Source organism: Mastacembelus armatus, chromosome 9, assembly GCF_900324485.2.
Source record: "Mastacembelus armatus chromosome 9, fMasArm1.2, whole genome shotgun sequence".
NCBI lineage: Eukaryota > Metazoa > Chordata > Actinopteri > Synbranchiformes > Mastacembelidae > Mastacembelus > Mastacembelus armatus.
In genome coordinates, this window is record NC_046641.1 from 7,775,862 (window position 1) to 7,802,593 (window position 26,732).

At 41.0% G+C, this 26,732-nt stretch overlaps 3 protein-coding genes across 5 annotated transcripts; 2 read left to right on the forward strand and 1 right to left on the reverse strand.

The window, feature by feature from the left end:
* Nucleotides 1-646: 646 nt before the first annotated feature.
* Nucleotides 647-16,086, reverse strand: rasal1 (RAS protein activator like 1). The gene is made up of 21 exons (XM_026322454.1): nt 15,779-16,086; nt 15,426-15,482; nt 13,863-13,976; nt 13,441-13,502; nt 12,205-12,334; nt 11,584-11,665; nt 11,302-11,442; nt 11,043-11,134; nt 9,983-10,100; nt 9,670-9,823; nt 7,706-7,770; nt 7,311-7,423; nt 6,591-6,783; nt 6,301-6,438; nt 5,298-5,442; nt 4,492-4,664; nt 3,409-3,546; nt 2,934-3,069; nt 2,534-2,654; nt 2,234-2,313; nt 647-2,149 (listed from the first exon to the last, which is right to left on the reverse strand). The coding sequence occupies exons 1-21, from the start codon at nt 15,841-15,843 to the stop codon at nt 2,001-2,003; spliced, it is 2,466 nt and encodes an 821-aa protein (XP_026178239.1). The 5' UTR covers nt 15,844-16,086; the 3' UTR covers nt 647-2,000.
* Nucleotides 16,087-16,313: 227 nt separating this feature from the next.
* dgcr6 (DiGeorge syndrome critical region gene 6) lies at nt 16,314-18,019 on the forward strand. 3 transcript variants are annotated; one of them, XM_026322458.1, is made up of 5 exons: nt 16,314-16,596; nt 16,716-16,876; nt 17,027-17,127; nt 17,206-17,404; nt 17,495-18,019. In XM_026322458.1, exons 1-4 carry the CDS (start codon nt 16,505-16,507, stop codon nt 17,362-17,364), a joined length of 513 nt encoding a protein of 170 aa, XP_026178243.1. In that variant the 5' UTR covers nt 16,314-16,504; the 3' UTR covers nt 17,365-17,404; nt 17,495-18,019. The 3 variants fall into 3 exon arrangements, with proteins under 3 accessions (XP_026178243.1, XP_026178240.1, XP_026178242.1); XM_026322455.1 differs by having other exon boundaries at nt 17,206-17,346; XM_026322457.1 differs by having other exon boundaries at nt 17,206-17,307.
* A 538-nt stretch (nt 18,020-18,557) lies between these two features.
* Nucleotides 18,558-26,114, forward strand: slc7a4 (solute carrier family 7 member 4). Its single transcript, XM_026322400.1, has 5 exons — nt 18,558-18,690; nt 20,618-21,674; nt 21,803-22,509; nt 22,731-22,839; nt 23,967-26,114. The coding sequence occupies exons 2-5, from the start codon at nt 20,693-20,695 to the stop codon at nt 24,182-24,184; spliced, it is 2,016 nt and encodes a 671-aa protein (XP_026178185.1). The 5' UTR covers nt 18,558-18,690; nt 20,618-20,692; the 3' UTR covers nt 24,185-26,114.
* The last annotated feature ends 618 nt before the right edge of the window (nt 26,115-26,732 follow it).

Below are 26,732 nucleotides of genomic sequence, written 5' to 3' on the forward strand. Positions count from 1 at the left end.
TTCCCATTAAACACACCCCCGATCCTTCCAGCAGCAGCTCAGGGGGGGTCAGACTGTACCAAAGTCTGGTACCTCCTGCCCTGGCTCCTGTCATTGCTAACCTCTCATGCCTAATGAGAGAGTTAGGCTCACAACTGTAGGCAGGTCGGCACTCATTAGCATTTACATAAGGCTGGGAGGAGAAATAGGTGCAGAAATTGTTTGTGTGGCATAATTTAACATTAGATTCTGTCTCATGTGGTTGTTTGATTCAATTATTCATCTGAACAAAGGTTTGGTGTGGTAACCATGATACTGCAAGGCAGCTCTGAGATCTGTCAGACACATAATGACATCTCCTGTAATACCAATGAAAAAATGAATACTAGTGTCACTCTACTTTAGAATGAACCAGGACAGGAGTGTATATGAAACAGCATATCAGACACTTAGTATTAATCATTTCTGACCTTAATCTAACCAAAGTTAACTAGAATGGAAAAGATGTTAAAGCATTTTTGTGTAATTTTGTTTTTTTCAGGATAAAAACACTGACACTGGACTTTTTAGTTGAAATAGAAGTTTATTCAACAATACAGTAGTGTTTAAGTCACAGTTACAACCCACTTGCAACAAACCATCATGTGTATTTGCAAAATACAAGTAGTGATTTTTTTTTCCAAATGAACAGCTGTCCTTCAGGGAATATAAAGTTCACAACATCTGATGTTTACAGTAGTTTCGAAAAGACTGAAGTGGCAAATCAATAAACTCATTTTAGAAAACAGCAAATACCAAAACACTTAGGAAACAATTTTATCAATGTAGCCTTTTGATTGTCTTGTCTGGCATGTGTACTATAGTGTTGTGTGTAAGGCAGAAAGAAGTTTTAGTTCATGTTGCCGTGCCAGAAAAAAATCCACACAGCGCCAGAGGCGGGGTGGCATAAGGCTAGCTGAGAAATTCCACATACGATCTCCGTTACACTCAGTGACTGTCTGGGTTTAAGGGAAAGACACTGAACACGAGTTGCTTTGGGAAATGGCTTTACAACATGTCCGTATACAGTTTGTGTCTCACAGAAAACTGGGTAGATTGACTGCTTCAAATAAAACTTTGGCATCTCAAACACATCCTGACACTTGTGAGCCAAATGTAGTGGCACCAAAACCTCAAGGAAATGTAAACTTATGGATGGGAGTATCTCACATAACTCAAGACCTATGTTGTCTCAGTTCTAGTGAAGACTGATTCTTTTTATGTATGCGCATCATATCGTTAAACAGGTAAATATTACCCATAGAACTTTAGGAATGGCTACATCGAGTGTTTTTAAGTATGCAAATTAAATCAGAACCAAATATTTAAGTTAACTGGCGATAGCACCGAACAAAAGCACACTGTTTTGTATAAAGGGAGCAAAGCAACAATTTAAATACTATTCATTTTGCTCAGTGCACAGGCAGCATCATGCAGTGCCATGTGCACCAGCATTTCATAAACTTATAGTGGTATGATGTCGCTACATTGTGCCATTTTGATAAACTGTCTCAATAAAATACAAAATGTTGATAAAAGCAATATCAAAACACCTTACATTCAGGTACTGTAGATTACACTACAACAAGCTTTTTGCATAAAAATGTGTGACCTGTACAGTATCTCAAAGTATAAAAGCTTTGTTTCACATTTCACAACAAGTGGATGCAGGCCATGCAACAGATTGCTTCTTATCTACATAAAAAATATAATTTCAGATCATGCATCAAAGTCTCTCGGCCCCCCTTATCGTCAAGTATCATAATCTCTCCCCGGCTGAAGATGGTGGCACTCAGAGAATACAGAAAAATTCAAAGTGGCAGAATTCCCTTTGCTCATTACAGCAGGGAAGACTTGAAGAGGCTGCACCCTGTGACCACTTTTCTCACTTACGAGAGTGAATATCTGAAGCTAAGTTGCATTGGTGCAGGATGCTGCCCCCAACCCCCCTCAGGCTGAGTGGATCCCAGTCTATGTTGAGTCTAGGGATTCAGAATGACACTGGTGGCGTCCTCCTTTTCTCTGCGGTGGAAAGTGGCATGAGCCTGCTCCAGATCCAATATCACTGCCAGCAGCCGAGCAGCAACGCTCTGACCTGGCTTTGTTAGCTGAACATTGCATTCTGCACCACCTATGAGACAGAAAGTATAAAATGCTGTCACCATTTTACTGATGATGAAAGTTTACAATTCAGAACCAGCAGCTGGGGTCTCACCTGGTTGAATGTCAGTGTGGATCTTCTTTTCTTTATTGCTAGATGTCTGATCAGCATCTGGCACCTCAAGATATTTTTTCCTGCAGTATCAATCAGAAACAATAATCATATAATCACTGGTCTCTACTCTGGAAACTGCTTCATCTTTTCCAAGAGTTTCAGTGAAACATTTGATTGTAATGTCAAGAAGCAAAACTAGCAGCAGCGTGGTGATTCCCACATTACAACACAGACCTCTAGTGTCCAGAAAGCAAACTGCAGCTAGGTGGACAATGTTAGCAAGACTGTTTTGCCACTGACCTGAGTTTTTCTCTGCCTTGGAGAAGCTGTTTGTATATGGTCTGAGTCTCAACATCTGGATCCAAGGGGTCACTCCAGTCACCCAGAGTCACAGCAGAGTGGGTTCTACTACAGCCTGTAACTGACAGTCAGCCTTATATTCAAAGGTAGAACCCTAAGCAGGAACCTCACACAGGTAAATGTAACATAAGCTTTGATTTGACAGTTTGATGAAGCTCTCATATTACTGTATGTTTGCGGCATTATCCAGGCTTTAACCCACAGGGAACAAAGGCCAAATAAACAATGACAATGATAAAACAATTCAACAAGAAATTGAATCTAAATTTCATGCTAATTTCATCACAGCCTGAGTCCTCAAAGGTTTGTGCAACAGGAGAAATAATAAAAGCAGAATTACCAGCACGGTCAGCTTGGAGGCAGCAGGTCCACTTGCCACTGCGATAAGCCCCTGGGTGGAAAGAGGGCAGCATGCGCTCATTGTAGATGCTGACTTTCCTGATTGCTGACAGCCATTGGTTCAGCTCATTCACATTCTATTCACACAATAAAACATAATGAACCATTAGTTTGATGGTCCCTCAAAGTCATACTGAAATCAAAGCAAGTCAAAAGTAATCAGTGAATAATGCTTCATCAATAAATGCCTGAAGTGAATACTCCCTCTTAAATTAAATGAAACAGTCAGCAAAATTAAATATATTTCTTTTTCTAAAAAATAATTGTCATCAGTATTTTTTTTATCTATAACCATAACTAACTGTTAACAAAATAATGGATCAATATCAGGAATAATGTTTTATGTGTTTTTTTGGCCATGCTGAATAGATATCATAAACTTTGTTGCTGACTGCTTGGTGTCAGTTCCAATGCACCTTGCACTGGATGTACATGGTGTGCAGCTGTCCATCATTGTCCTGGGTGATGACCTGCATTACATTCTGCAGCTGAAAGGCATTTTCATCCACCCTCTCCACCGCACACACACACTGAACAGGGACTGAGGAGTGCACCTGCAACGATTTAGCCACAAGCCACAACTAATTAGTACAAGTATGTAGAGTCTGTTAATGATGGATCATGACTTTTGCTTTGGGAACTTTAGAGTAAAGATGACAAAGTAAATAAAAATAAAGTGACATTTGATCACAGTGCAAATTAATTGAGCAGAGCCACATACTGAAGTATTTTGCACACATTAGGCAAAGGAGGAAGTGAAGATGAGATCAGCATGACAGCAAAGGCCACTTTAAAGTGTAAATCAGCCACTTCCAATGGGAGCTCACTGCACGGAGACTGGAGTGCTCCAACATGGAGGAAAGTGGCAGGGACATTGTCTGCAATCTGATTTACAATGTTAGCATGAATATCCACAGCCTTCAATTAACCCTGGCCTTTATTCCAGTCACACAAAGCAGAGACTGGCTCAAAGGGAGAGCTTTTTACTGGGCTAGAGAGAGGCTGCTCCCCTTCTCTGACTCCCTCTCCCTCAGTCTCTTGTTGGTGAATGAGAGGAGATCATTATCACAAGGTTAGGCACCACATGGTAATAACACTAATGATGTTCTCACAAGAAGATCAACACAAATACATTAAAGCGGGCTGGGGATAACTAAAATGTTTCCTTTTTAAGAAAAGATACAGTGACTAATTTGTCATCAGAAGCTCTATGAGCCCTAATAATGGATGAATCACTTCCACTGACTGACAGTGACTTTTATTCTGTATTTGTTTATCTGTTTTTGGTTTGTATATAAGACAAAGGCAGTAAATATGCATTTATCTGTCAGACATAACTTTTTGATCACACTGTTTGAGCCAGATATTACAATAATAGACAGGCCTGACAATACCACCTAGCTACTTCTTCAAATAATAAACAAAAACACAACATAAAACAGTGGCTTTTAAAGTAGGCAACATAGGATGAAGCTGTAGCTTACTGGTTCCGTACCAACCTGCCAGTCAGGTGTCTTGGCGTAGGATAGTGTCTCACTAGTCAACCGGAAGTAGCGTTTCTTAAAGGCAAAGCGAGATAGCAGTTGGGGTCCTTCTGTCTTGTATTTGTGGAGGTACGCCTCTTTAACGGTCACTGAGGGCATGAAAACAGCCCTCTGAGGCATGTCAGACACTGCAAGGAGAAGGAGAAATGGATTGTAAAGAAAACCTGTATTTATAATGGTGTGTTTCTCGATGTAAACAGATGGTGGTGCTGTAAAAATGACTACACATATCACATTCATTATATTCGCTAAGGTACTTTCTTTTCAGCACTTTGTAGTTGACAGCACCTGAGCCTCCTTCCATCACCACATGATGGACAGCTTCAAAGAGACATAACAAGCATCCACTTCTGTCCAACAAATCCACCTGAAGATCATTAAATGTCAAACTGGCCTTTAAGAGAAAGGAGTGGGTGTGATGTACAGAAGGTGGCTGCAACATGATATGTCAGAGGGGGAAGATGCTTCACAGGAGCTGCCTCACTGACACATGACAGTAAGAAAGCAGCCAGGACACGTTTGGATAACCAGTGTGGCGTGTACAAGCGCCTGCGGCTTCTCACTCCAGCTCCCTGCCAGCTTGTTAACCATGTCATCTCTTTTCTAGGCGTCCAGCTAGTTATGAATATTTCACCACAAGGGCACATATAATGTTTTGCCAGTCCTGATCTGCTAGCAGCTGGCCTGTGGCTGATTAGCTCAACAGCGTGACCTCTGAAATTTCCTTTTGATTACAAGTTCAGTGGTGTTGTCAGCCTTACCAATGTCATGATCTATGTCAATCAACTTGTCAAGGAAGTCCTTGACTGAGGCCACACTGCGAAGGATGATGGGATGAAGAGGCGCCATCCACTGCTCCTTTCCGTGACCCAGCTGAAGGCCCAAGTTCCCAACGCTTTGTAAAGCCTGGTCACCATAAACACACAAAATACACTCAACACTCATATCCTCAGCACATCAAATCTCCAGTAACTGACAGAACTCAGTGTGAGTGACTGCATTTCTCAAAGTCGAAGATCAAAAAGGTCCCTGAGGCCAAGCATGCTGTGAGGCCCTTTGTCCATCCCACACCTGGCCTAGGGCGCGGAGGAAGCCCCTCTCTACACCTCTCTCTGATGCTGGGCTTTGAACCACAGTCTGGTTGCAGCACACACAGAGGTAAAAATAGCTTGTTCCCTTTTCTCTGTAGCAGACCCATGGCAACAGCACTTCAGCACCATGGACAGCAACCACAGAAGCCATGTGGAAGAGGAACAAGGTTTCACTTTTCTTCTAACATGTGACCATGATGTCTTTATTTTTAATGTCAAGGATGTTCATTTTAGTTACAGTTGGTCATTACTTCCATACAAATGCATGGTGAGCTCAGTCACTTCCAATGGGAGCTCGCCTTACAATTTTCTGTAATTTGGTCTATTTCCACTTGAAACTGGATGTTTGCAAAGTGAGAAGATACTAATGTTCAAAAGGTTGGGGCACAACAATAACAGTGAAAATCACTGCACACTTGGTGGAGTTGGTGATTCAATCTACTGTGTGATGTGTTGTGTATAATCTCAAGTCATAGAATTGCTTCTGCTGGTAAATATGTTGTAGTATAAACATGATACATTATTTTCCTGCATCATGTTTATTTATTTTATCCTTGAAAATTCAAATTTCCCACTGCATCCACCTGTTTACTGTTTGTTTGTTTCTGCACCTAAGTGCAACGCTTTGCAATGAATAATTTATTCATTGCACTGTCTGTGTTGTGAATCGTACCTTGGCCAGTAGTAACAGTGTTCTGCTTGTACGCGTGTCAGCATGCTGGTCCCTCAGCTGGAACAGTTTAGGTGTGAGGATTGCAGGAGCAAAAAAACGAAGGAAGAAAAATCCACTGATGGCCAAATACTTCACATCCTGTGAAAACAAAGTAAAATTTGCAGGAATGTTAATAGATGAAGAGCTGCTGCCAAATATGTGCATGTGTAAAAGTAATTTAAAATGAGTAAATTGTAAATACACAAGACCTAGAAATATACAGACATACATGTGTTTTGCTTCAGACTAACCTCATTCTCAGGTTCTGCAAATTGCTCCTCTACTCTCTTGTGTAGCTGTTTGAAGGCCACTCTCATCACAGGAGGACACTGATCAACTGAGCCCACAATTGATTCAATGATGCTGGTTAAGTAGCTCTGCAGCATCTCCACACTGCTGTCCCGCACCTCTGCCTCTGACACTGCACCCTTAAATGAAATTCGTCTTTGGAGACAAAGGAAGATGTTGCAAATGACATAATCCCTATGTTAGACTGAGTATGCACAATCCACAAGACAAAGTACTAGTTGTTTCACTGCATGTATAGACTTGACTGAATTCTGTAGTGATAATGTCCCTGCATGTGACAGCATGCTGTTTCAGAGGCTGCACAGATGAACACAGACACTGAGTGACGTGCTGATGATGTATGGGAGGATATACAGTCATGCAGCAGAGACTATAAATAAAGAGATGGCAGGCATATCTACTGCAGACGTTGAGGGTGTTAGATACTTGATCTCCCTCCATGTCAGAGAAACATCTCAGGGGGCTCATGGCGGTTGCCAAGCAACAGCCTTCTTCCTTTTTTACGTTCCCCATTTATATTTTCTCACTGGGATGTCCTCCTCTCATGGGTGACGTGTAGAGGAAGTGGTCAGTGACAGGTTTTCCATTTGACCATTTTAAAACATAGATTGTGAAATACATGAACTGACAACCAAATATCCTCCAATCGTCACTTGTTTTACCTTGTGCGGTTCAGGTCAATCTTGCATGGGTCCAGCTCAATGTACTTCTTCTCATCAAAGATGCGGTTGATGATAGGCTTCAGCACCTCATGCAGATACAGCATGCCAACGGCCTGACAGCAAAACATATGAAGACATCTCATTTGTGCCTCTGCTACAGGGATTATTTTCTAAATGGGTAAATCTGTACAGTATAAGGAGTCAATATGGTTCAGTAGAGGTTGCAGGAGACTCTGTAATTAACTCAGTGTGCATTTAATCAAAATAGAAAATGATCAGGAAGAAAACAGCATTGACCAAAAGGTGAGAAACAATTAGCAGTCAAATTGTGTTTTCACTAAAAATCAATAACTTAGAAATCCTCTTAAAATAAAGCGACAGATACGTCAACATACCTTCATGAACTGTTCCATGGCCTTGGAAGCAAGTGAGTTGGACCGAAATAAAGTGTTTGGATCAGCTTTGAGAGCAAAACAGAAAGGTCATATTAGGGCTATAATAAACTATGACATAATATAACTAAAAATACATCATATTAAATTAGAACAGGGAAGAAGCAACTTAGATAGATAGATAGATAGATAGATAGATAGATAGATAGATAGATAGATAGATAGATAGATAGATAGATAGATAGATAGATAGATAGATAGATAGATAGATAGATAGATAGATAGATAGATAGATACTTTATTCACCCCCCTTGAGGGAAATTCAGAAATGTTAGAGAAACATGGACATAATACATTTAGAAAAGACGAAAGTGTCTGGCTACTCTCTTCATGCATTATTTATCACATTTGTCATTCCAATTACATGTTTGGCTGCTCTTGGGCTTCATCCCCATGTTTTTTTGTGATATATGAAGAAACATATTTAAATTAATTTAATAATCTGTTCTAATAGATAAGACTATCTTCAATCGAATCAAAGAAAAAAGATATAGGGTGTTATTTACTGTACAGATTATAATGTCTAGAAATTGACTTAATTGCATTTCACTATAGATGCTCAGGCAGATATCTCAGGATACTTTTAAATAAAAAACAAAAAAATAACAGGAGTTAAGGAGCTGACAATGAACCACAATGCCCCTGATTTGCATCCACAGGCTCTTTTATTTCATCTTCAATCTGTATCTTCCCTCATTTTCTGTCATCTCTCTATGGTTGTGTGGTCATATGGTGACTTAGAATATTCCTTAAAAAAACACTGAGTGTGTTTATCTGAAGACAGAATGAGAAAATGGGTCCCACTACTGTATGAATGACTCAGATTGAATGTAACAAACCAACATGTAAGCTTTCACTGAGACCCGCATCAGGCACATAATTATGCATGATGAAGATCTCTGAGATTGAAACATAGCTTCATTAAATTCAGTGGATGCTATTAATACAGTGTGAGATGATCCTTTGTCTCTGCTCTCAGCTCAGGCTTCTGGTTTGCTGCTTGGCGTATGCATTTTTGGATGTGCATAGATTCTGTTTGATGCATGTTTATCAAACAAGAACTGGTCTGTTTGCAAAACACAAAGCTTGATGTCACAATTGAGGACAGACTGACCGTGCTGTAACATCACTCCAACACAATCCATCTAGAGGGCAATATTTGAACATCCATCGTGACATGACAGATAAAACATTTTAGTTATAAAAGGGAAAAGGCTGGGTTGTTATTGCAGCCCTGTGGGTGTATAGTGCAGTTTCCTGTCTTTGCCCCTGTACCCAACTTTAATGTGTGGCTGCTCACGGCATCTATTCTTGATCAAGCAGTTACCGTTTGGATCATGTGGAGTTGCTATGGAAACTTAGGCGCTATGCTTATTATCTCAAACTACACCAACAGAAAAAAAAAGACCAGAGCACAACTCCGCGTGAATTATCATGGGGCTGTGGTGTGGAGGCAAAACATGACTAATCCGGACCACAGAGGAGCCATGAGAAGACTCTTGGGTGAGTAAATAATTGGCATCAGGGTAGTAAATATAGAGCTGGTAGGATTAAACTGCCCACACACAGACCATGACTGCAGAGTCAAATTGCAGCAGGCCTCAGAGGGCCACTGGAGAGTGGAGTAATAACAGCGAACGACCATGTCTAAAACTGTCACTAATGCAAATATTGAGTAATCAACACACACTAACTGTGTATCGTGTAATTACCGTTGTTACATGTAAAATGTATGTAGGCGCTAAGGGTGCAGAGTAGAAGCATTACAGGACGTATTATTTTAACACAATGACTCTAGCTGTGGCATGGTAGCAGACAGAAATTTTTAAAAATAATGTGTATCCTAGTTTGCTAAAGATGTTACAATTGGTAATGGATGGACAGCTCGAACATCTTGTCTCTCTTACTGGTGTGGTTGACCTCCCGGGTGTTAAGGTAATCCAGGAACGGCACCACCAGGCCCTGGCCCAGATAGATCTTTACCAGGGTCATTGCCACATCCTGCCGGCTCTCAACTGTTGTTACCTCCTCCAACATGGTCAGAGCAGTGCTATCCTCCACCTGCACAAAGAATATGTGTGTCATGGCCAGTAAAAGTACCAATCAGCTGTGGATCAGGTCAAAGAGAAAACTACAGGAGGAAAAACAGTCACACAAACAAAGGCTGCCTTTATCATACTCATGAGTAAATAAAAATCAGCACAGGGAGGAGTTGCTGACCTCTGTAGGGGAGATGACTGACTCGACCAGAAGGTCAATGAGCGGCTGATAGTACAAAGATGGGAGGATCTGATCCTCTACCAAACGCACCTTCAGACGTAGAGCTCCCAGCTTGCCGCTGGAAACAAAAGATGATACCAAATAATCAGAGGAGAGTTTCTGCACATCTTGATCATACAATATAGGTATATATAGGTACGCCTCCATTAAATAAAATAAACAGGGGCTCCTGGAGCATTTTGCTTGTCTATAAATGAGAACAACCAAAAACACAAGATTTTTTGTGTTACATGATTTGCTATGTTTTGTGTCGGCTTTGGAAACTTACAGAAAATTGTGCAGAAACTGATAAGATCATCTAAAATCAACAGTAAATAGTAACACTGAGGGTAATTTAGTAGATGTGTTGTGTAATGTTATATCAGTCTTTTTATCAATGTGGACATGTTATTTCTAATCACAAAAAAAAATGTTAAAAGGGTGTGTTCACACTGCTTTCCCAAACAACAGTTGTAGCAGATAGTCCATCCATCCATCATCTATACCCACTTATTCCTAACCAGGGTCACGGGGATCAGCTGGAGTCTATCCCAGCTCTCTATGGGTGAAAGGCAGGGGAACACACCCTGGACAGGTCACCAGTCCATCACAGGGCCACGTAGCAGATAGTCCCAGAGAGAATATAATTTTTCTTACTGTTGTGATAGTAGGGCTCCTACCAATTGGTACTAAGCCATGTGCGGCCCTTATCCCTCTATAAAACTGTAAGTTATTTCCTAATGAACCTCTGACATTCACTTTACTTCTTGTGCAGTTCAGTCTGTTCTCCTTGTTCTAAAATTATCTCAAGTAGCAGATGCTCTTAGAGACTTGGCCATACACCTGCAAGTGTTCATTTAAATGCAGAGAACAGAACATGAGAGGAACAGTGAGGAAAAGGACACAGTGATTGCTGCTCGGTTTTAGCATTAAAAGGTCACTAAAACCAAAACGCTTGTCTCGGTCGTACAACCGTACAACCTTAACACACTGTACAAACAAGCACACCCATAACACTCACCCAGCATCAACCTCATTGTTTCCCAAGGGTAACAAACGAAACCAGCCTTGTACAGGAGGTGTCTTGTGCAAACAAGCAAAAGGAATCTCCACCTGTGGAAAAGAGCAAACAAAAATACACTATCAGGCAAGAACAATTACTTATTAAGGAATTTTATGGTGGGAAATACTGTATTCACAGATGAAATATTTTTAAAGCAACACCACGTGGATTTTATAAAATGTGCGATACTAATATACTGTAATTATGGCATCCTTACCTTTCCTAGAAAGTCATTCTTGCCCACCATATCCCAGTCCCAGACCTCTACACTGACAGTTCCCTCCTCACTCAGCTCCTCTGGATCCAACTCCAGCTCCAGAGTTTCTCCCCAGTGAGGGAAACGGGTCTTCTTGATGATCTAAAACCCAGCATTTAGGGTGTTTAAAAATCCACAATACAGACTTTGTCATGCGTACAGTAATGTTAAATAAAACCATACTGTAATCCGTTACAGCAACAGAACCTATTGGCTTCCCTGAAACCAATACATTGAGCTCACCGAGGACTCAGCGCTGTGGTTGTTGAAGATAACTCTCGCAAACGGATCAGAGGTTCCAGAGATGTCTCTTGGAGCCAAGTCTCTGTGGGTTATCACCAGAGCAAAAGACAACAGAACTGATCAATAGACTAAAATGCTCAACAGACTCCCATTACCTGTTTTACAAATTGAATTAGTCAGGGAGGTGCAGTGAGGAAAAACAGCCAAAGCACTTTCCACTTGACCCCATTGTTTCAAACTTAATTCACATTCATCAGAGCAGTGTCAAGCCCTGATTGGCATGCTCATTACTGCCCTGCCTGTGAGGGAGAGACTGTAGCCTGGGACACAGATGGGGCACTGAGTGGTGTGACAGTGGCAGCATGACTCAGGAGGGGAGTGTGGGGGCCCGCGGGGTGATGGTGATAAGATTTCTCAGCAACAGACACTTATGAAAAAACACTAATTTTCTGTACCATTTGCAACTTTTGTGCATCCACACATCATTGTGCAGTCCTTTAACCGTCCTGTACCTACAAGCTTGCTATTCTAGTGTCTAATCAGTGTCCAGTGTTATCTCTAAATGTGCTTACTTTTCTCAGGGTTTCTCACCAGTGGCAGGATTTATTTCCGTTATGTTACCTGGCTTCAATGACTTCACATCGCAGAATGATCTTCTCTGTATCTTTCAGCAACTCCAGACTCAGATGGATCTCTCCCTGGACTTCTTCATCAGGGTCGACCCTTGTGAGGTTCAGCCAACTATCCAGCCCTGACCATACCACACAGGGAGATATTAATAATCAAAACAAGAGCCCAGGAATTTATTTAGAGCTGAAAAGTCACCTGAAATTGTTAAAATAATGAATTTATCAACAGAATAGATCATCTGCAATCGATTCATTGTTATTGCATTGTTATAAAGTTATTTCAAGCAAAAACATGCCAAATATTTGTAAGGATTTGTGAGGAGAGTTAAGTGAATATATTTAGGATCTGTTGTGCTGATGGAGACATTTATTGACATGACTTTGGTTTTTAGGAAATTGATGTGGACATTTGCACTGATATTGTTTCAGTGATGTCAAATTCAGTGTGTTCTTTTTCTTTTTCTTTTTTTTTTTTTTTGTCAGAAATACCAGGCATGAGAAAGGGAACAATGTCAAGGACAGACTGTGTGGAGCTACCAGCAAGGGAGTAACTGAATCAGTTCTACCATGTAGCAATGATTCACAGGAGTGAAGGCCATGCCAAGAGGCTTTCAATAGAGAGGAATCAGCATGCAGGAAATACAGCCTGATAAACACTTGAAGCAATTCAATAAAACTTCGACATCATCACACCATACTAAATTTCAAATGCCTCATGTCTGGCCAAGAACAAGACAAAAAGCAATAGAGGCAGTGCTGAGGTAAACAGTGTGACTCCTTTCATGAATTTAAGAATTGATCAACAGAAAAAGCTTCTGTAAAAGAGAAAAGACCTTAAAGCATTTGAGGACTTTAGAAATGTGTTGGATATTTAAAAGCACTGCTGGCTTCCACATAAAGGGATGGTTTATAATGCAGGATGAAAAATCCCAGAATTTATTCAGACCACAACAGGAAAGGGATCATGACAACAAATAATACTGATTTCAATACCTGAGTCGAAATTTACACAACTGAAACAGAGTCTCCTAAAAGTGGCCGATACAGTTGAGAAAATCAAATTAAATGTGTGAGAGTGCACTAAAAAAAATGTTCCCAGAGTCTCTGCCTAAAAACAGGCATGTCTCAGACCTTTAACTTGGTCATGGGAATCCACGTACATTTAACCTCTGAGCTCTGGTCATGCACCCATGTTGTTACAGACTGATATAGATTAGCTCAGTCATACCTTTAACTTGAGACCCAATCGCTTCTTTGCAAAGCGTAATCTTTCCAATGACATCATCGTGGCTGTAGACAAAGGTAAAAGAAGAAATGATCAAACAGAGGTTAATGAAAATACTATAAATGCTGTTCGAGTTTGCTGGAATTAAATGAGGGGAATTTGAAGACAGACTGGTTTTGGGTGGTTTTGAGAAAGAGAGAAAATAAACAACCTTTAATCACTCAGTGTGGGCGGCCATCTGCCAGATGATGTTTGTTTACTCAAAACTTGGATTTTATTATTTTCCAAAACATTTAAACTGTACATGTGGGTTTAACCCACATTTATCAATTCATGAGCCAGGTCATACAATAAATCAAGCCCTGTCAGAGAAGAGCAATAGTTGAAGACTAAGATACTGAGATAGCTTAGTATGTCAGTGTTACCCAATGGTGTCCTCATCCATCACATGAAAGGAGAGTGTATGAAATCCCATTGGGAGGTGCAGTGTGTACTCTTCACCCCAGAAAGGATTAAGGTTCTTCCACACTGTGGCAGTCCTGAAACAAAGAGGTTTAATGTGCTTGCTTAAACAGATCTTTCACAAAAACATATCACATTTATGTACGCAACAACAGAAATGATGGCAGGCGTCAGAAATCAGTGTGAACGTGGTAACACCTGAGCACCTGAGTGAAAACCAATCACATGCTTTTCAACTGATATGATGCACCAAAACCCTCGAAAAGGTCACAAAATAATTAACAGCATCAGAAAGAAAGACACGGGTCTGCTACAGAGGATTTTCAGTAACTGACTGAAAGTTGTTTAAATCCTTTTTTCTAAATGTTACTTTATTGTGATATTTTGTGGTTAGTCATACATGCTGGGAGCCTTAAAATATTCAAATTAAAAATTAAAAGATTTTGGTAGAGCTGCTCACAACTAAGTGACATACAAAGCCTCAAAAAAGACACTGCTCCATTTTAAGAGCTCATACAAGTCAAGTCAAGATATCCTGGTATACAACAGGGCTGTGTATGGAACCTCTCTAATTTTTGACAAGGATTGAGATGTAACTTAAATGATAATTGTACTAGCTTAAGGCAGAAATGTTTAGAAAACATCTCAGGTGTTTGCTGAAAAACAAGTTTTTCCCTTAAAGTACAGTATTAAAATGTAGACTGTTGTTTTACCAGTGTCAATTATATGTTGTGTTATGATAAAACAGTTTTAAGAATACCCTGATGAATACCCTGATGTATAGTCTTTTGTTTCTCAGAGTGCATTGGAGCTATTATTTCCCACCAAAATCAACCAGCCACATCATCCATGAACATCACACTCGACGAGTCACTTTGCCAGTAACAGTACAAGATAATTAGTGTGAGTGTCTGCAGTGAATCATTGTGCCATTCTCCCTCAACATGCCAGATGGAACAATATCCACACAATTCACCCCACAACAAATGGTTTTTCTTATAAACCTGGCTTGCTGTCAGAGATCACTAATTGGAAATTAATAGGGCTATACTATACTATGCATACATACATACATACATATAAATATAAATGTATGTACTGCACTGTTATCAACCGTATTACTGTATTTTATTTATTAGACTTTGGAAGATGAACTGATCTGTGCTTTTCCTCCTTTTTCACCTCTCAGCTGGTGTATTCTGCTCCCAGTTCTCTTCCTTACACTAGGAGCTCCTTGCAATAATTGATGTAGCCTCACTATGGTTACCTGCGGGTGTTTTAAAGGCCAGACCAGTATCAGGTTCTCTGAGTCGGAGGGGCCACGCTGTGGGCGCCAGTACCCTGATCACACACAGTCCAGCCTGGTTTGCATGAACACAAAAACTGACCTAATCTAGAAATAAGGATGTTCTAATCTGAGCATGTAGATTAGCTTTAGTCCTGTGACACAGATATGCCTCAGCTGTAGCTCTTTGTGAAACAAGGTACTTTTCATTAATTTTCGTTTAGGTTCAGCAGGAACTCACCTGGCCACAACTTCATTGTCAACTTTTACGATGCAGTATGGATCACTGGTCCCGGAGCTTAGTGAGGAATATGGCAACATGAGACATATTAGTCAGTTGGTATGGTGGTAAGATTTAATGTCATTTCCCGGTGTCACTACTTTAATACAAGGAATTTGAGTTATGCATCTCACTATCTCACTATCAGCAATTTAGCCCGGAGGAGTTGGCATACCAGAAATGTTCGTTTCAAATGCAGGCAGAACTTTTTCTTATCTAACAAACTGGTAAGTGTTAAACAAGACTGAGGTTGTCCATCTTCTGAGAGCTGGGATCTGGGAGAAGAGGCTATGCCATTCAGAGATTATACTTACACGTCTTTGGCCGGGAGGTTCCTTCCCTCGACGATGCGAAAATAAAGAGATGTGTTTTTGGCCATTTTGAGTCGAGCGAGCTGCTGATCCAGTTTCTCCTATGTGTCCATGCGCGCTCCAATAAATAGCTCTTCTTCTCCGCAGCAGCAGCAGCAGTGGACTGTCTTCATTTCATGGCACCTTCAGCGCGTGACGGCGCACAGCCCACCAGCAGCGCGCGACACAGGCGCGTGTCCAGCCCGGTGAGTCCAGCAGGTGAAGACGCTCAGCTGGTCTTTGTGTCTGCGGTCAGGATGACTGCACCTGCACCAACGTCCTGCCTGAAACGAACATCATCACACTGCAGCTTATTTCTATTTACATCTCACATCGTCCCCGGCGCTGCCTTTTCATGACCCAGGCCAATTTAATCCATACTCGTGTGTGTGCTCATCATACCTGCCCGCTGAAGTCCTCAGGAGCGTCTGTCCTCTGAGCCACTGCGCCACCTGGCGAACATTTTGAAGTACTGCATGCGCCTTTACAGACAGGCACATTCACGGACAGCAACTTGGGGTCTTCATACATGGGGCGAATGGGAGCTAATAAATAGCGGAGCTTAAAAACAAAACATTTAGTACTTTGTAACTTTTGTGGCATGTATACAGCATAACATACGACCAACATCATAAGCAGACCCGGTAGATAACCCGAGGCTGTAATAATAAACCAGCTGTAAACGTAGGGATGGACACTCACGGCGCTGATTCCACAAAACAACAAGAGAGACATTACTTCCTGTTGTCAGAGCTGCAGAGCCTGGTCAAAGACTTATCGAGGTAATGTTAACCCACAGACCTGGTTATAACCATTAACGACAGCGTGTTGATTGTTTGTGTTCGTGTTCGTGTTGATTGTTTGTGTTCGTGTTCGTGTTCGTGTTCGTGTTTGTGGTTAGCTCCTTCCAGCAGCGCCTGTCCTACAACACGCTCAGTGACCTGGCTCTAGCGCTCATCGATGGGACCGTGTATGAGATCGTGCAAGGGCTCCTGGATATTCAGCATCTGACAGAGAAGAATCTGTACAACCAAAGGCAAAAGCTGCACTGTGAACACCAAGGTCAGTGCTCAGGTTAACAGACAGCGGCTGTGACCTGAATAAGTGCTGAGGAAAAGCCAGTGATCCTCTCACATCAACAAACAGGACTTTGGTGTGATGCTGTGTTTGCAAAATTTAACGGGATGCTCTGGTTATTCCTTCAATGTGCAGCACTCAAACAAGATCTGTTACGAAAACACAAAGACGCTCTGCAGTCATGCAAGTCTCACAATCTTGTGCTTCTCAGATCAAACCAACAGGCCGAACTAGAGGTAAGACATTGAAGTCCCACTAAACGCTGTTGACATAAACTGTCTGGGATTACTAATAGAGCTGTGTGTTGTTATCAGGCTCTGGAAATCCGTGTCCGTGAGGAGCAAAGAATGATGGATAAGAAGATTGTGGCAGAAATGGATCAGAAAGTGATCGACCAGCAGAACACTCTGGAGAAGGCAGGAGTCCCTGGCTTTTACATCACCACTAATCCTCAGGTGCACATCTCCACCTGAGCACTCGCTGTAGTCAACATGCACACCTCGGCCACACACAGTAGGGCTGCGCTTATGCGACATCATCACTATGTGATGCCAATAAAAGACCAGCAGACGACAACGTGTATGTTCCCACTGTGTGTTTCAGGAGCTGACAGTGCAGATGAACCTACTTGAACTGATCCTCAAGCTTCAACAGAAGGAGTCACAATGTGGGACGCTGTGAGAGACGTGAGGAAGACGAAGCCAAATTGTGCCAAAATAAAACCAAACCACGTTTATCACATTTAGTGTAATTATCATCACTATGATAAACCAGTAGGAGAAGCCTGGTCAAGTATTCAGATAGGATGTTTCAGGTGCTGGTCCTGGACGAGAGCCGCAGAATAACATAACTTGTAAATCACTTAGAGGCCAGTGTAGTCAGACCTGGTGAATTTAGGAGGTTGTTTTCTTTCGTCTAAGGATGGATTAGAAATGTTTAGGAATTTCTTAAGGACAAAAGATCCATAGAGATTGTCTGAAGTAGTTCATTCTGTGGCCTAACCTGCAGTCCAGCTCTTCACATGTGTCTGGATGTCTTTGAGATAAAAAGCAGCTTTAGAGGTGAAGGGGATGTGTTATTGCAAATAGTGTACAGACTTCAAAATGAAAGCTGAAATCTGTAACTTTTCTCATTGTTTTTTGAAAGCTTTTTTTTTTTTTGGAAAGGTTGTAAAAAATAGAAAGAAGGTGTGAAATGTGTCAGTTCCAGTGCTCTGGCTCAGACTTTATTGAAATGATAATATATTTCCTGCACAGTTTTTCATACTTTTGTTAATTTTACGACTTTATTGTGCATATTTTTCATCTGTTCAGTTTTCTGTTGGTGCTAATGGTGCAAATTGCATCAGTATTTTTAAAATGCCACTTTAAATAAACAAATAACCAACAATAAATAATGTAGTTTGGAGTTATTCTGTGTTTCTGTTTTACTTATGTTATGCGTTGTACTATGTATCGCTGCTCGTCTTTTCTTTTATCGTTTTGTTTTTCCTAATGGTCAATTTGTGTTTTTTTAATAACTGGGCTCTAGGACTTTAAAACAAATGCCAGACCAGGGGGCTCCCCCTAGGACCCCCGGCTCCGGATAATCTGTGTTATCCGGGTGGTGCGCAGCGGGGAAGCCCTTTGAGCGCAGTGTAGAGGCGGCTGCGCCTTTAAGAAGCATCCAGACACTTAGTGCATGTTGGCTTTTTATTCGTCGGCGCACCTTCTGCTCCATCACCAGACGATGCGCCCCCGGGAACTTGTCACAGCACCAGCGGACCTGCAGCACAGATGAGACGCTGAACCACAACAACGGTAAAGAAATTCGTGTTTCCTTAGTTTATTTCTGACATTTCTGCTTCGCAGTTGCGAAGGGAAGGCGGTCAAATCATGCACAGTGTCCCAGTGTCGCTCTCCACTGTGCCAATCCAGGAGTCTAACGCACTAAGATCCTCCTTTTGCGTCCGTTTCCATTTTGTTATAAAAATGTAATTTGGCATTTCAAACGACCCTTATTCCTTATCCTTGCCTGACGAGATGCGTGGTCGTGGATGTGTTTAATGGAAATAAATACCTAGCACCCACGGGTCGTGTAGTTTTATATCGGTGCTTTTATTTCTGGAGAGGAAAGCGTTACGTAATGAAAACGGATGCTTCTTCTTGTCGCCATATGCCCATCGACGGCAGGAATTAGATGTTGCACCGCCCGGACCAGCAGGATGAATCAATGCTGAGTCTTCATGATGAACAGACTATGAAATAAAGAAAACATCACCTGTCGTCAGTGTGTTTCGAGCTTTTATTTTACACAGCGATGCCTTTCAGGTGACGTGGACTGGCCCTGCACATGTTTACATGCCCCAGTCCAAATCTAGTTTTATGGTGCTCGCACGCAAAGGTTATTACCCTTGATGATTTTTAATGTGGGTGTGTGCACTGCTCGCGTGTTCTTTTCTGTCTGTGTTCACTCTGTCTTGGCCTTACTGGTAAATTAGTATGTGTATATATGTGTACAGTTATTTCATGAACCTGCCTCCTGACCTCTAGTTTGTTCTTGACTGTCATTTCCACTTTCTCTCCCTGCTCATGTTTCCTGACACTTTATTATTATTTCTGTCTTACAGCCAGTGCTGCTCTCTCTCCTCCAATCGTCCCTCCGATTCTGTATTTTTTGTTAAAGTTTTAGTCTGTTTCTTAGCCAGCTTCATTTTTCTTCAGGCTACTCTTATTTATTTCTGCTTCTGGCTTGAACTCCTGCATGTCTGTTTTTAATGGAAAATGTGCTGCTGAAAAAAAATCCACTCACACTTTATTTCATCCCAACTATATTTTACAGTTTTAGCCTCTCTTGTATGTAGGCTATCTTATCAGTTTGTAGCCTTTTCCTTCCTGCAACATGTTTATTCCTTTTTCTTTTTCTCTTTGCTTTATGCTTTGCCTCTATGCTGAGGTGTTATTGTTATCTTCCAAGTCTTACCAGATTCCCTCTTTACATTACCTTCTTTCCATTTCTTATTTTTTCTTTATTCCTTTGGAACCATAACTGGTAGCTTGTGTCAGTGATTTGATTTAATATTTTTGGTTTTGTGTTTTTCATTTCGCTGCTCTGTCCGCGGGCGGCACAGTGGAGCTCTGGTTAGCACTTTTAATGCCCAGCAAAAAGGTTCGGGGTTTGACTCCTGTTCAACCATGGGTCCTTTCTGTGTGGAGTTTGCCCTGTCCCTGTGAGGGCTTTTTCCAGTTTTACTTCCCTCAATCCATAAAAATGCATCTTGGGATTAGGCTAATTGCTGACTCTTAATTTACCCATAGGTGTGAATGTGAGTGTTTGTCTGTTTCCATGTAGAAAAACAAGCTTAACATAACATCGACGAGCTGTGGCACACCGTGTACAGGAAAATCAACTACTACTCCTCTCAGTAGTATTGATCCTGATTGGTCATTGATCAAACTCATACCAAGTAGGCGCAGCTAAACATGTATTATAAAATGATACTTTTACTGCAGTAAATTGTTTTCTTTTTTATGTTTTTGAGTTGGTTAAACAATATTAAGGACATGGACATTTCTTTTCATCCCCTCTGTGTTTATTTTATTTTATTTCATTTTATGTAAACATGCACATATTTGCATGCCCCAGTGTTTGTAAAGGGAGGAAAAGTTTAACTGGCCCGACTTGTCAAGTAGAAGCAATGTGTGTATGTGTGTGTGTGTGTCACTGTGTTTGTGCTCTGTCTCACAGGTTGGTTTCATAGACAGGTCCAGTGTGACTGTTACAACACCATCCTGCCCAGCTGGCCTGTCTAATGCTGTAGCTATGGCATCTTGTCAGAGAGGATGCGCACCAGCGGTGCGCCTTTGCCAAAAGCTGAACCGACTGAAAACACTGGATGATGACATGATGGCCACATCGCTCAAACGGTGCCTCTCCACCTTGGACCTGACTCTGATGGGTGTGGGTGGCATGGTTGGCTCTGGACTTTATGTTCTGACAGGCACGGTGGCTAAAGACATGGTTGGGCCTGCTGTCATCATATCCTTCCTTTTTGCAGGTATTGCTTCTTTATTGGCTGCCTTTTGTTATGCAGAGTTTGGAGCACGTATTCCCAAAACAGGATCTGCCTACATGTTTACCTATGTCTCCATGGGAGAAGTCTGGGCTTTTCTCATTGGCTGGAATGTGATTCTGGAGAACATGATTGGTGGTGCTGCTGTGGCACGTGCCTGGAGTGGCTATCTGGACTCCATTTTTAATCATGCGATCCAGAACTTCACAGAGACGCACATCATGCAGTGGAACGTGCCCTTCCTTGCCCATTACCCTGACATACTGGCGGCAGGGATTCTAGTAGTTGCTTCATTCTTCATTTCCTTTGGAGTTCAAGTGTCATCTTACCTCAACCATATCTTCTCCTCCATTAGTATGGGTGTCATTGTTTTCATCCTGGTCTTTGGCTTTGTTTTGGCTGAACCAGCCAATTGGAGCCAGAAAGAAGGAGGCTTTGCACCTTTTGGGCTGTCTGGAATACTGGCAGGCTCAGCCACATGCTTCTTCGCATTTGTGGGCTTTGATGTAATTGCATCCTCAAGCGAGGAGGCAAAGAACCCGCAGAAGGCTGTTCCCATTGCCACTGCTATCTCCCTTGCGCTGGCAACAACAGCTTATATCCTGGTCTCCACAGTGCTCACACTAATCGTACCTTGGCATTCACTGGACCCCAACTCAGCTCTGGCAGATGCTTTCTTCCGCCGTGGTTACAGTTGGGCCGGGGTTGTTGTGGCAATAGGTTCCATCTGTGGTGAGTGACAACCTTTAGTTCCTAAGTATAATTTAACTGACTGTGTTAATGCAATATTTTTAGCCATAGTGTTTGCACAGTGCGATGTTTTGTCTTATACTCTGGTAATGACTCTCTGTTTCTTGTAGCCATGAACACTGTGCTGCTGTGTAATCTCTTCTCCCTCCCTCGGATTGTGTACGCCATGGCAGACGATGGACTGTTCTTTTCTTTTTTCGCACGTGTTAATCCCATCACCAAAGTACCTGTCAATGCTATTCTGGTGTTTGGAATCCTGATGGCCACCATGGCTCTCATCTTTGACCTAGAGGCCTTGGTTCAGTTCTTGTCCATTGGCACCCTGCTGGCTTACACCTTCGTGGCAGCAAGTATTATTGTGCTGCGCTTCCAGCCAGACAAAACCATCTCCAAAGGATCCACTTCCACATCTCCTAACCCTAATGCCGAGCCTTCTCCTGTCCCGTCTGAGTCTCAGACCATAGCAGAGGAAAGTGAAGGGCTAAAACAATATGAATCCTTCTCTGACAAACTCCAATTGGTGGAAAGACAGAACACAAGAGAACGGCGGGGAGTGGGGCAGTTGAAGGCCACCTGGGAACCATACCTGAGCAGGCTGCTGGGGGACTGTGAGCCGGGGGATGTCGTGACCTACTGTGTGCTCACTCTGATAGTGAGCTCAGTATGCTTCTGTGCTGTGCTGGAATTTGGAATCAAACAGCTGCAGCTGCCAGTCTGGAGCTTCACAGTGCTGCTGGTGATTTTTGGCTTAGCTTACATTCTCAGCCTGACACTCATATGGATTCATGAGCCACAAACCAACAGCAAAACCTTCCGGGTGAGCTCTTTTATGGACTTTACAACTTTATGCATGCTAATTGAATGCTGCTTACTTTTACTTGTCATATGATGCTCAAATGACCTTCTGTTTGCTCCTCAAGACCCATTTCACTTACCTGGCAGCGACATATGGTTAAATATGTAAAACAAAATTTGTCTTGATTAATATTAGCATTTATTTGAAACCAATTGTATGACTGGGATTTTATTGTTGTTTAGGTACCTTTGGTTCCATTAACTCCAGCTGCCAGTATCCTCATTAATGTATTCCTCATGATGAAGCTCAGCCCTCTAACCTGGGTTCGTTTCACTGTATGGATCGCCATAGGTAAGTGGGCAGAAAACATATGACCTACCATAGAACCATAGTCCACCAGGGCATATCTTTACATTTTCACATGCTGTAAGTGCAATTTTTGGAGCATTTCAAAATGCTATATATTAATACAACCCTTATACCCCAAATGTTAAGGATATGTACTAATGACACAAATTGCTAAAAAAGAGCAATAAACCACAACAAATAAAGAAACTTTTTTTTTTTTAATACATTTTTTTTTTCATATCACGATGACGTATATGGAACATAGGATATACTGTAACTGGCTGATCAGATCTAGAGTAAAGCCATGGTTGGCATTGTATTGTGTGTGCATATTTACAAGATATGTAAATTTGATTGAAATGATTTCATTTGTGCTAGGAAACAGCATTGTGGGACATGTTGAATACATGAAGTGTAAAGTGTAATTCCTCCCCTTTTATATGCAAAAAGAATTATTACTCAAATCTTTTTTGGTTGCAATTCTACAGGCATTGAAAAATAGGTATGCTAATGGGATCACGGGTGCTCCTGTCAGTTTCTAAGGGTAAAGAATTTTGAATACATTATCATAAAACACCTTGTCTTTTGTTGCCATTGAACACAATACGCACATAAAATCATCATATTACATAACATATTCACTACTGTGTGCACATGGCAGTAACCCTCTGAGGATGTGATGGTGATCAAATAGTGTTAAAGCCCTGTCAGTAAGAAGGAGATCGCTGTGATTAGCTGAATTAGCTTAAGGCTTTTCTGAACCAGTAAACCATTTAAAGAGCACTGTCAGACTGCAGCAAGTTAACAAGATGCACACTCTTGGAAAATTTCTCTTGACGGGAGAAGCCCTTTCTCCAAAGACATGACCACTTAACATTCCATAATGGCCATGTGAGAAAAAAGCAGGGGGTATCTTAGTTCGACTTAAGGCGGTGTTAAAGTCAGCTAATTATTATTACACCTGAGTAAATATAAACTGACAAAAAAAATAAATGTGAAAAGACTTGAACCTCTCCAGAAGTGGGAATAACACAAAACAAAACTTTGAAGCCCACTTTTTTTCCATACTCACCTGCACACTGTGCCCTGACTTTTAAGTCATAGGTTTTTCATACGGTCTCTTTTCCCAGGTCTCTTTGTTTATTTTGGTTATGGGATCTGGTTCAGTAAAGAGGGCATGCGGGAGCTTCAGCCTAAAGACATGGCCGCCAGATACGTGGTGCTACCCAGCGGCAGCCTGGTAGAAACAGTGCAGTCTGTCCAGCCAGACGGCCAAGTGGACACCTCGGCTCACCATGACAATGCTTCCACTGCCTCAACAGCTGAGGAGTACGCAGGAAGGAGATGATGTGTGATCATACATTGTATTCATTACTTCTGCCTGGTGTTGACCGTTGTCTACAACTCGTGCGTTGTATTATTACTAGTATACTCTCTCTCACTCCATTTAGTGTGTGAATGGTCTGCCACAGTCTGTACTCTTTACTCTGCAAATGTAAGCACACCACAGGATGGGATGCACGCTCTCTGTCTCCTTGTGAAGCATATTTGTATATCATGTAAAACTAGAATGTACACTAGAGAGCTTTATTACTGTCCTGTAACCTCCTAGCATCAATGCTGTGTTCCATTCTTTAAGACCAGGTCCGTCTTTTCAAACTTCCCAGTTTGTTCAGAGTCCACGTGGTTGTAGGTTATATATGGTGCTTTCTTTGTGACACACTGTACTTTTAGGTATGTATGCTCAGTGGGTGAGTTTTAAAAACACTTCAACACGGATCCAAACTGGAAAATCAACATTCACTAGAAGATATCATCTCAGAGTAATAAGATTTCATTTGTTGCATGATTTCAATTAAGCAGAGGAATGCACAGACTTTCGTGAGTTTAAATTTTTGCCTTTTTCTTTAACTTACTTGTCGCCACAGTGTCAGAAGACACAACAGGCTCTGTTAATGTTAATTCTCCCAGTCCACTGAAGTCATTGACGCTTCTGGCAAATTATTTAAATTAAATATATATTTATTTTTCTGTTCCTTGTATTATAATTTCTATTACTATTCATGTTTCACTTTTACCGAGCTCTCATTTGCAGTTCATTTTCATTACCTGTTCTCTCCACTGTCATTTCTGTCTCTGTGTTGTATTAATAAGCATGACTTGGTATACCTGTATTAGTCTTCATACATTTCAGTGCTTCACCTAATCTCTTAAATGTTCTCCCATGACCCTGTTCTCTTCTGTGTCACTGATTTTACACTTGTGCAGGTGACAACCTTTTCTCCCTCTTTCTGTTTTAGCCCGAGATTTTGCGAAGTCAAAGCACATAGAGCTTTCATTTTATTTATTTAGCTATATTCTATTTTATTTATTTATATATATATGACTGGTTTCCTGAGATAACCTGAAATACAATTATGCTATTGAATATATTAGTCAAGCACAAAGAAATTCCATACAGGGTAGAAAAGTAGCAGACTGGCAGACAGATGTTGGTTTTGTTAAACCTGGGTTGGGCCCATGTAATCCTAGCAGATTTAGAGCAGTCCCTGTCACCAGGCTACAGCTTGACCTAGATTAGACAAAGGCAAATGTGAGAACACTCTCATATTATAACATTCCCACAGCCTGAACAGGAAAATCTGTGTAAATAAATGAACAAGGTCTTTATTTTTTATCACAGATATACAATTTTATTGTTACTCTTTTGATTCATTTCAGTTTGTGTTTGCATGTGTTACATGGGAAACCAATGGCCTTAAACATGTTGTAATCAATGCAGAATGATTTCCAAAGCTAAAGCAGTAAGTCTGAATGGTTTGGTTGTTTGTTAATTTATTTATCTTCTGGATAAAAACTCTTAGGTGGAACTTCATGCTTTGTAATTATAAACCAAAACAAACATTCAAGAGAATGTATAGTGGAGGAATTTTGGCATATAGTTACAAAAATGAGTCGGGTTCAAGAGATTTTTGTACAACTTTTCAAACCCTTTGAAAAACACCGTCTGGTGATTTTGTGTCACAGTTATGCTTTAGATGTCTGCGCCAGTGACAGATATTAACACTGTGGTGCTTTTTTAAGCCGAACTTTCTCCCACTTCTTTTTCTGTCCTTTTGTGCCAGGACAAACTGTTAGAAATGATCTAAGTTTTTTTCTTACTTCAGAATGCTATTGTACTCTGTACCTGCACATTATGGTCTCATATCTTTCTGTATGTTGATAAAATTATAAAAAAGACTGTACTCTAAATGAAAAATAAATGTTTTGAAGCAGCATTTACAAAATTTTGAAATTATACATTACGGCTCACTTTTACAGAAACTTTGAGTTACTGTGGCAGTATTATCTAAATATTCACAAGAAGAAAACAACACATGTCATTTCACATGACATCTGATAATGAATTAAATTAATTAGAAACTATACCTGTATGAAGTAAATAACAAAATACAGTGGGTACGGAAAGTATTCAGACCCCTTTAAATTTTTCACTCCTTGTGTCATTGCAGCCATTAGCCAAAATCAAAAAAGTTCATTTTATTTCTCATTAATGTACACTCAGCACCCCATCTTGACAGAAAAAAAAACAGAAATGTAGAAATTTTTGCAAATTCATTAAAAAATAAAACTGAAATATCACATGGTCATAAGTATTCAGACCCTTTGCAGTGACACTCATATTTAACTCACATGCTGTCCATTTCTTCTGATCCTCCTTGAGATGGTTCTGCTCCTTCATTGGAGATATCACATGGTCATAAGTATTCAGACCCTGTGCTCAGTATTGAGTAGAAGCACCCTTTTGAGCTAGTACAGCCATGAGTCTTCTTGGGAATGATGCAACAAAATTTTCACACCTGGATTTGGGGATCCTCTGCCATTCTTCCTTGCAG

What these genes read in the sequence shown, in the direction of transcription:
- dgcr6 (XM_026322455.1), top strand. Translation starts at nt 16,505, where the DNA reads ATGGACACTCACGGCGCTGATTCCACAAAACAACAAGAGAGACATTAC. An exon ending in CTGGTCAAAGACTTATCGAG is followed by an intron (nt 16,597 to 16,715) that starts GTAATGTTAACC and finishes GTTTGTGGTTAG; the next exon opens with CTCCTTCCAGCAGCGCCTGT. An exon ending in GCTGCACTGTGAACACCAAG is followed by an intron (nt 16,877 to 17,026) that starts GTCAGTGCTCAG and finishes TTCAATGTGCAG; the next exon opens with CACTCAAACAAGATCTGTTA.
- slc7a4 (XM_026322400.1), top strand. Translation starts at nt 20,693, where the DNA reads ATGGCATCTTGTCAGAGAGGATGCGCACCAGCGGTGCGCCTTTGCCAA. An exon ending in GGCAATAGGTTCCATCTGTG is followed by an intron (nt 21,675 to 21,802) that starts GTGAGTGACAAC and finishes TGTTTCTTGTAG; the next exon opens with CCATGAACACTGTGCTGCTG. An exon ending in CACTGTATGGATCGCCATAG is followed by an intron (nt 22,840 to 23,966) that starts GTAAGTGGGCAG and finishes CTCTTTTCCCAG; the next exon opens with GTCTCTTTGTTTATTTTGGT.
- rasal1 (XM_026322454.1), bottom strand. Translation starts at nt 15,843, where the DNA reads ATGGCCAAAAACACATCTCTTTATTTTCGCATCGTCGAGGGAAGGAAC. An exon ending in CAGTCATCTCCCCTACAGAG is followed by an intron (nt 9,824 to 9,982) that starts GTCAGCAACTCC and finishes TTCTTTGTGCAG; the next exon opens with GTGGAGGATAGCACTGCTCT. An exon ending in CAAGGCAGAGAAAAACTCAG is followed by an intron (nt 2,314 to 2,533) that starts GTCAGTGGCAAA and finishes TTGATACTGCAG; the next exon opens with GAAAAAATATCTTGAGGTGC.